Genomic DNA, 8,133 nt, shown 5'->3' with positions numbered 1-8,133 from the left:
TCGTCACCTCTCTCTACTCCGTGCTTCGCCGACGAACTGTAAATACAACCTCACGGTAATGGCAGCGTCGAGCGAATGGAGCGAAATTACAGTGCTGTCCTTAGGAAGCAATGGCCTGAGCCAATGGTTGACTCCGAGGAAAAGAGGGTAAAAGTGGGAAACGAAATGTTTACTAGTTTCCCGGCGATACGAAGGCGGTTATAGTAAGGGGAGCTGAGACATGATCCAGTGTGGCGCGGGTATCTGCAGTGCGGGGGAGCTGAGACACGTGGCGTCCTCTGCTCGTGTGGTTTGTGAGCCGTCGTGCTTTGAGCGGGACAGAGTTTCACACTATTCAAAATTGGAGCTAGGTAAAAATTCTAATTGAATAATCAACAATTGTAATCTAATTTTAAACCGAATAATTACGATTTTTTATATTGAAGAAACCAAACCACGTAAAAATAATAATGAAAATTTTGAATTTTTAATTGAATACTTTTAACAGTAAAAAAATTAAAATTGAATGGAATGGAATTCTATATAAAAATTAAATTATTATAAATTTTTACAACCAAATAACTATGACGTGCAGAGGAAGTACGTTCGGTTCGGTTATTAATTGAACCGAACCGAATAATTAATTGGTTATAAATTCTCAAAATCCGAAATGATCGAATTCGAACCAAACCGATTAAAATTTTATAACAGTTTGGTTATAAATTTTCAAAACCCGAAATACCTAAATCTGAACCTATCTGAACCGAACCGTATATACATCTCCATTTCTATATTTATTTATATATATTGTTAATTTAATCATTATTTTTTATTTTTTTTATTTTTTATTTTTTTCAATGTTTCTTTTATACACAAAGTTGAAAAGAATATTAGAAAAAAATGAGATTTATTTAGTCTTTTTATTTTGTGTTAAATTATGAATTGTTATAAAAACGAAGTAATATAGACAATTCGGATATTAGATCCTTAATTATAAACCGAAATCTATTCTATAGGAGAATGGAGAACAAGATAGCTCTTATTTCTTTCTTTTATGCATTTGAAACAACTCAAATAGTCTATTTATAAAAATTCCGAAATTATTGTTCATATATACGGTCGATGTGAACAATAATTGTATATATGAACATTAGATCGGTATGAACATTAACAATGGATTCCACCATAAATATATTTTATTTATAACATGAAGTTAAATCTTATTGATGATATTTTATATTATATTTTATTTAAATATTTTTATATTATAAATGATTCAAAAAATTTGCTAATACTACAACCAACCGAATCTTTATTAAATTATAATTTAAAACCGAAACGAACCAAATCCGAATCGAATAAAATTAAATAAAAATTTGATAAAAAAAATACCAAATATTAAAATGTGTCAAAAATACTTTAAATCTTGAATAAAAAGTAATTTTCGATTTTAAAAATTAAAATATTTTTTAACATTTATTTATCAAATTAAAAATCGATATATTTTTTGATACATTGGTATATCTTTATCGGATTTTCCCTATATATCATCTTAAAAGTACGAAGAGTAATTATCATTTGCATGGATAACATTAGATTAATATGGAGATAAAAGACCTTTAATAAAGATATGAATCTAACGATTCCTTTTTTCTTTTAATATCTTGAGAACTAACATAAACTCCGATGTTCTGCCCATAACTCTCCATATAGAGAGAGCACAAAATACCAAAACCACACACAGGCAAATCTTAACGATGCCTTGTTGCAACAAAAAACTACATCATCATCATCATAACCAGCATCATCATCATCATCATCATCATCATCAATATAAGCGACCAACACAATCGGAAGAACCACAATAACAATCCTTCCTCTTAATATTACCGTTGGAGTCGCGTACCTGACCAATGACGTAGTTGTAGTGATAAGTTAGCTCCTGAAGCGGAGGAATGTTGTCCATGGCGAAGAACATGACATGAGGAATCCTCGTATCGTTGTGATCGAACAGCACATTCTGAGCATACAGATTCGGCGAACAGCTATGGTTTATGAACCTCCCTACGTTCCCGTAACGAGCCGCATCGATCGTGAACCCGATGCTCTCGTCCACCGCCTGAACCGACGAGCTCGGATGCATCTTCGGCATCAGTTCGCTAATCCCATCCCGAAGCGAGTTATCGTAGTTATTCCCGATGTCGAATAGATATTCGTCGTTACCGGTTCGTCTTTCGGCTTCTTTGTCCTCGAGAAGCTCCCCTGCGTATTCGCAGATGAAGCTTCCGGACGGGATCGAGTTCAACGATCTCACACCCCATCCTCTTGACTCGGTTTTAAAAATCTCAAGCTGGAATTTGATTCCGCATTGAGTTACACGGTTGTAGCACGAAGGAGGGCACTTGCAAGTCGGGCCACACTCATAAACGAGAGGTATCGCCTCGACGATAGCCCCATCTCGATTGTAGGGTATCCCTCCACCGTTTTGAACCACACAAGAACATTTTCTTAGTTCCGAGCAACGGGTCGTGCAGTCGCAACCCTTTGGAGGAATTGGTCGACACCAGTCCGGGTACATCATACCGATCGTGTAGATGTTTTTTAAATGGGGTTGGATACCCCGAATACTCGAGTTCAATGATGGATATCCGAGTCTCGAGTATCCGAATTTCACGGAAACGAAAATCTCTCTTTCCCTTCCGAGATGTCGAGTTTGCACAAACCCTCCCTAAACTTGGACTTCTTTGATTTCTTGACAACTCTCCACGAGAGCTCCGGTTGTCCAGGCATCCGTTGAAGTTTGTACTTGAATACGAGCTTACCGTGAGGGCCAGTTTCTTGCCAGTACTTCTCCACAATATACAACCCATCGTAAACATAAGCCCTACCTTTTGCCTCGGAAGAATCAGCAACTTTCTGATTGCCTCTGATCACGCGGACAGGGTTCCTCCTGTGTGCACTGTTTGCCAGTGCGAGGTTTCCCCTTTCGAGTTTTTGGTTTTCGGGATCTTTGCCACCGTTCATCACGTTTCCGCCTTGACCCGTGTAGATCAAGACATTTGAATTGTCCAACTCGTCATCATACCCTCCAGAGGCTACGATACTTGTAGCGTATAATTCCCCACCTTCTTTAACGTAATCAATACCACCTTGACTCGGCCTATGGAGACCGATCATGTTTAGCTCCATCCTATACTGAAACTCATCACCAATCTCCACCCCAGGTACTGACCCGATAATTTGTTTGCCAGTGTTGACAAACTTGCCTTTCTCCCGAAGAACCTTGGCAGCTTGGTAATCTACTCTTTTAGTTCCGTTTTTTGATTCTCGAGGCTTCGTTTCTTCCCCTTGCAACAGTTTTCTACAAATTGCATGGAATAACCGTAGAGTTTCCTTTACTCTACTCCGACTCCCATTCATACCGCTTCCACCTCCGGGATTCGAAGGAGGAAGAACCACATCCACTTCCCTCATGACTTGTTCCTTTGCTTTCTTTCTATCCACTCCACTTTGTTTCGAAAATGCCACAATGCTTTTCTCAGGGCCAAATCTCCCGATGTCTTGTCCTGATGTTCTCTTGGAGAGAGACTGATCTGAAATCTCTCTTCTAAGACTTTGATCCGTATAAACCACAATATCCATCACCGTATTCTCTGTCGAATTCCCCGACCCGCTACTCATTTGTTTGTCATCGGCCTTTACTGGCACATCGTCATAGCCTGACTTTTCTCGAACCACTAAAGATTTTCTACGCGCATTCGTAGGGAAGTCTCTTATAGCAGAGACTTGTTTGCCAAGAGGATATTTCGCCTTCACGACCTTAGATGAATCAATGCTTTGCCTGTTTTTCGAACCCACCCCTTTTGGAGGCCTACGTGCATAAACAATACCTCTAGGACCACCATCTGGCAAGCACATGGTCAATGGTCGGGCATCCACCGGTTCAAGTATCATTGGATCACTTGAGTCCTCCTCCATACCAGTATCTTCTGGGGCAAAAACCGGTTTATCTGTTTCTACTACCATCAATTCAGACTTGTTCACTTGATCGAAATCCGTTCCTCCGCCCAATACAATATTCACACCGTTAGAAGGGACAATCTGCTTCTCATTGTTATATTCCAAGTTATCTCCCTGTTCTAGTCTTTCTACCAGAACTGAACCATCTGGTTCCTCGTTAGCGGAAAGCTCAACATCAGCATCAGAAGATGGAATGATATCATTCTCGCCAGCTTTCGTTTGAACTTCTTCTTGTCCTAATGGCAATCTGAATGGAGCAAAAGATGGTCCACAACCAGGTGGGAATTTTCTGACAGCAGAAACCCGACGCCGCTTGAACTTCAACTGGCCGTTGGAATATTGAACATGATAACAATAACAGATGATATTCAATTGGAAGCATACAAAGTTTAGTCAGCATATGTTTTTTTTCCTTATGCTTATGAGAAAATCAATAAAAAGGGGTCGGATGGAACACAGTTATTGAGATTAAAAAAAACTAACAACACTATAAACAGATCGATCGATACTGACCTTTTTACCCCTTTCAATGGCTTGATCTGTATCATCCATCATCCTGTACCCTTTGTCCATTAGCTCTTGATTGGTCATATCTGGGAGGGATGTCATTGAAACTTTTGAGTAAATATTCCAGGTATGTTCACATATAACAGAAGGACCACACCCCAAAATTCAATATGCATGTATTTGTTGGTAACAAGTTCCTTTAAAGCTTCTCATGACATATGACTACATATTCAGACTCCTCGGGGATCATGGATGGGAATAGATTGCCAAAATTCTAAAACCTTACTTGAAGCTAGTAAGACATTCTCTTCCATGTTCTCTTCTTCAGGCCCATCAAAAAGATTCACTCGCTTGTTATTATTAGTAAGGTTGGATGAGAATCTGTATAACCATCAATCAGTGCAATCACAAACATAAATACATGCAACAAGCCCATCTGCCAAACGATGTAGAAGAAACAATACAAGCCAGCTCTGATTCCACTTTGAACATAGGCATTACTTTCAACATCTGAAGGATAAGTAAGAGAATGCAGGATATGAAGAGAAGCAACTTGGGAAAACGGAGATTATATAGAGAATTCAGCAGCAAATTCGAGCAATCACAGATTTCTGAAAGTCTAACTTACTTCTTTTTAAGAGCAACATAAGAGTTCAGTTCCTTAACCTGCATAAAGACAACATTTTTTTATGGTATTAGATAACTTCAAAACATTTACCAGACAAAATACTGTAGGAGCCAACCCTAACATGTTTTTTCTTTTTGAGAAAGTCCTTAACGCTCGGAATAACGTTTTTGCTGCCCAGATCGACAACATGGTCCACTCCCATGGACTTCAAGAGCCGTACCTTCTCAGCCCCTCTTCACAAAAGACACAGAGAATAATAAGATCAGATGATTGATAGCCTTTTGCAGAAACATGGGTTTGTCCAAGAAACTAAACCACCATTGAAGACAGACAGGAAGAACTCGGATAGCGGCTCACCTGGCAACAGCAACGACAGTGACGACAAAACATGGTGCGATGCCAAAATCACAGAAAATCACCAGATACACGACGGTACATGACGCAAAAGAATCAGTCGAAATCGTAGGGATTTAGCAGGAAGAGATCGTGAATTCACAGGAACCTAAAACCCTAACCAAACAAAATCCGGGAAAAGAATAATTGATGTATTAATTTTCCGAGATACCAAACAGAAAACAAAGAATCCACGAGCAATCACAATAGCAGGCGAAGAGTAGGAAACATACCCGGGGGAAAATCACCGAACGAAGGATGAATGGAACGGCGGAGAAAACATATGGGATAGGTTAGAACTTAGAAGACGACGGGAAGGGAAAGGAAATTCGAAATTCGAACGGCGTATATAATTTCTGTGGAATGGCACGGCTGTAGTTATAGGCAACACCCAGGGCTAAAATTGGTAATTACAGAATGCAAGAGAAATAATTAAAAGTAAAATTGGGGGAAATAGTATATACGGCAATAACCGTTATCTCCAAGACTCAAGGATAGAATCAACAATTGATTAGATATTTTATGGGAAACTATGAATGTATATCTGTAGATGCACAAAATATTAAGAGACAGAGAAATATATGATTGTGCATCATATTAAAAAGTGTACATATATACTTTTTAAATTCCATTAAAAATTAATTTAGACTAAACATCAAATATTCCATTTTAATATATTTTCCATACCACATATTCCCAATAAAAAGAAAAAAAGAAAAAAAGAAGAAACAAATGAATCTTTTTCTAGATTAAACTCGAAAAATTCAAATATGATAAAATCTGATTCGGATACGATTTGGTTCTGATTCTGATACAATCTGATTTGGATACGATTTGATTTTGTATACTATTTTAATTCTAATATGATTTAATTTTGTTTTCAACATTTTTATTTGGTAAAACACCTAAAAAATTTCGAACTTGCAAAAAAAATATACAAATAAGTCTCCGACTTGCAAAAATGTCATTTAAATCTCGAATTTGAAACATGTGACTGAATAAAATCTCGAACTTGTAAATTGTTGATATAATAACTCGTTGACCGGTTTGACTAAAAATTCAGGCCATCGAAAATCAACGTAGGCTCGAAAGCTGATGTTAGTGTATCTACGTAACCAATTTTAAATGATTTTTTGCCACATCAGGATATTTTGGATCGAAATTTAATTCGGTTTGAGAGTAAATAAATCTGGTTTTCTAATTTAATAAACCAGTCTGAGAAAAAGAGGGTAAAATCCTTAATTTTATCTCTTTCCTAAACCCTAATCAGTTTATATAGAGTTTGTTTAGAATTTGATACGTTTTGATTTTTTACTTTTTGTGTCCAAGTTTGATTCTTAAGTATTGAGAAATATAAAAAATTTCAGTTTATAAAAAAGTTTAGATATTAGTGTGTTTACTATTTAGATTGGATTTATATATTCTTATCATTATGATAGGAAATATAAGTTTTATTGATAGAAAATTGTGTTGTATGTTTAAACTCATCCGGTTATCAATAATATAACAACGTTTTTATTCCGTAAATCTTGACATTAAATTTTGTGTGTAACGTCTACTTTTGAGGATTTATTGTAATGATATCAAAATGATGTTTACATCAACATCAACATCAACATCGCCTTAATCCCAAATTTTTTGGGGTCTAGCGTATGAATTCTTCTTTTTCACTCATTTCAGTTTTGTGTCATATCTTCCGAGATTTGCATCACATCCAAATCATTCCAAATGACTTGTTCCCAAACAAGTCTAGGCCTACCATTTTCTTGTTTCTTTACTTTTATCCTTATACTCTCTAATTTTCTAATTAGAGCATCGAACGGTCTACGTTTTACATGTCCAAACTATCTTAAGCATCGTTCCCGTAATTTCTCTTCTATGGTTACGTTTCTTAATTTCTCTCTAATACTCTCATTTTCGGATTCTGTTCATCCGTATATGTCCGCACATCCATCGCAACATCCTTATCTCGGCCATACACATTTTAGACACATGTTATCCTTTTGTCGTCCAACACTCACTACATTATGAAAATGATGTTTATATATATTCATAATATTTTAATGTATGTACAACAATATCTAAACATATTTTCATATAAATTTATCAAAATATTTATGAAATCTATTCTATACAAATCAACAGTTTTTTAAATGGGGTTGGATACCCCGAATACTCGAGTTCAATGATGGATATCCGAGTCTCGAGTATCCGAATTTCACGGAAACGAAAACGACATAATACTTTTGTAAAATCCGACAAAACAGATACCGAAACAACATGTACTGACATGCATAATCAACAAATAGCAAAGGCATCCGACAAGTGAATGAAAGGAAAGCTAAGGTTCTTTAAACATCACACTTCTTCAAGCACAGATTAATATACAGACGCATACATAAGCACACGTCCACATATATATCTATATATATATACAAGCAACCTCAGGCGGCAGAGGAAAATCATGTCGTGGATCTACGCAATATATATTGCATGGTCATGCAGATAATGTATATATATTGTAGTTAACATACATGATGATCCCAATAACCATCCCAATCTCGAGCCTTAACATAGGTGCATGCAGTGGCGGATCCAGAAAAAAT

General features: G+C 36.7%; 1 protein-coding gene across 1 annotated transcript; it reads right to left on the bottom strand.

Moving 5' to 3' along the window:
• Window positions 1-1,610: 1,610 nt before the first annotated feature.
• Window positions 1,611-5,856, bottom strand: LOC104807934 (histone-lysine N-methyltransferase, H3 lysine-9 specific SUVH6-like). Its single transcript, XM_010533388.1, has 8 exons — window positions 5,761-5,856; window positions 5,492-5,644; window positions 5,250-5,367; window positions 5,135-5,172; window positions 4,793-4,887; window positions 4,513-4,592; window positions 2,660-4,323; window positions 1,611-2,606 (listed from the first exon to the last, which is right to left on the bottom strand). The coding sequence occupies exons 3-8, from the start codon at window positions 5,334-5,336 to the stop codon at window positions 1,808-1,810; spliced, it is 2,763 nt and encodes a 920-aa protein (XP_010531690.1). The 5' UTR covers window positions 5,337-5,367; window positions 5,492-5,644; window positions 5,761-5,856; the 3' UTR covers window positions 1,611-1,807.
• Between the last annotated feature and the right edge of the window lie 2,277 nt (window positions 5,857-8,133).

This window comes from Tarenaya hassleriana, unplaced genomic scaffold (genome assembly GCF_000463585.1).
Source record: "Tarenaya hassleriana unplaced genomic scaffold, ASM46358v1 Cleome132, whole genome shotgun sequence".
In the NCBI taxonomy this organism is placed as follows: Eukaryota; Viridiplantae; Streptophyta; class Magnoliopsida; order Brassicales; family Cleomaceae; genus Tarenaya; species Tarenaya hassleriana.
Note: the sequence above shows the minus strand (reverse complement) of the source record. Positions and strands in the feature narration are given on the sequence as shown.

What these genes read in the sequence shown, in the direction of transcription:
- LOC104807934 (XM_010533388.1), bottom strand. Translation starts at nt 5,336, where the DNA reads ATGGGAGTGGACCATGTTGTCGATCTGGGCAGCAAAAACGTTATTCCG. An exon ending in GAATGTCTTACTAGCTTCAA is followed by an intron (nt 4,593 to 4,792) that starts GTAAGGTTTTAG and finishes CATCCCTCCCAG; the next exon opens with ATATGACCAATCAAGAGCTA. An exon ending in GAAGGGAAAGAGAGATTTTC is followed by an intron (nt 2,607 to 2,659) that starts GTTTCCGTGAAA and finishes ATTGAACTCGAG; the next exon opens with TATTCGGGGTATCCAACCCC.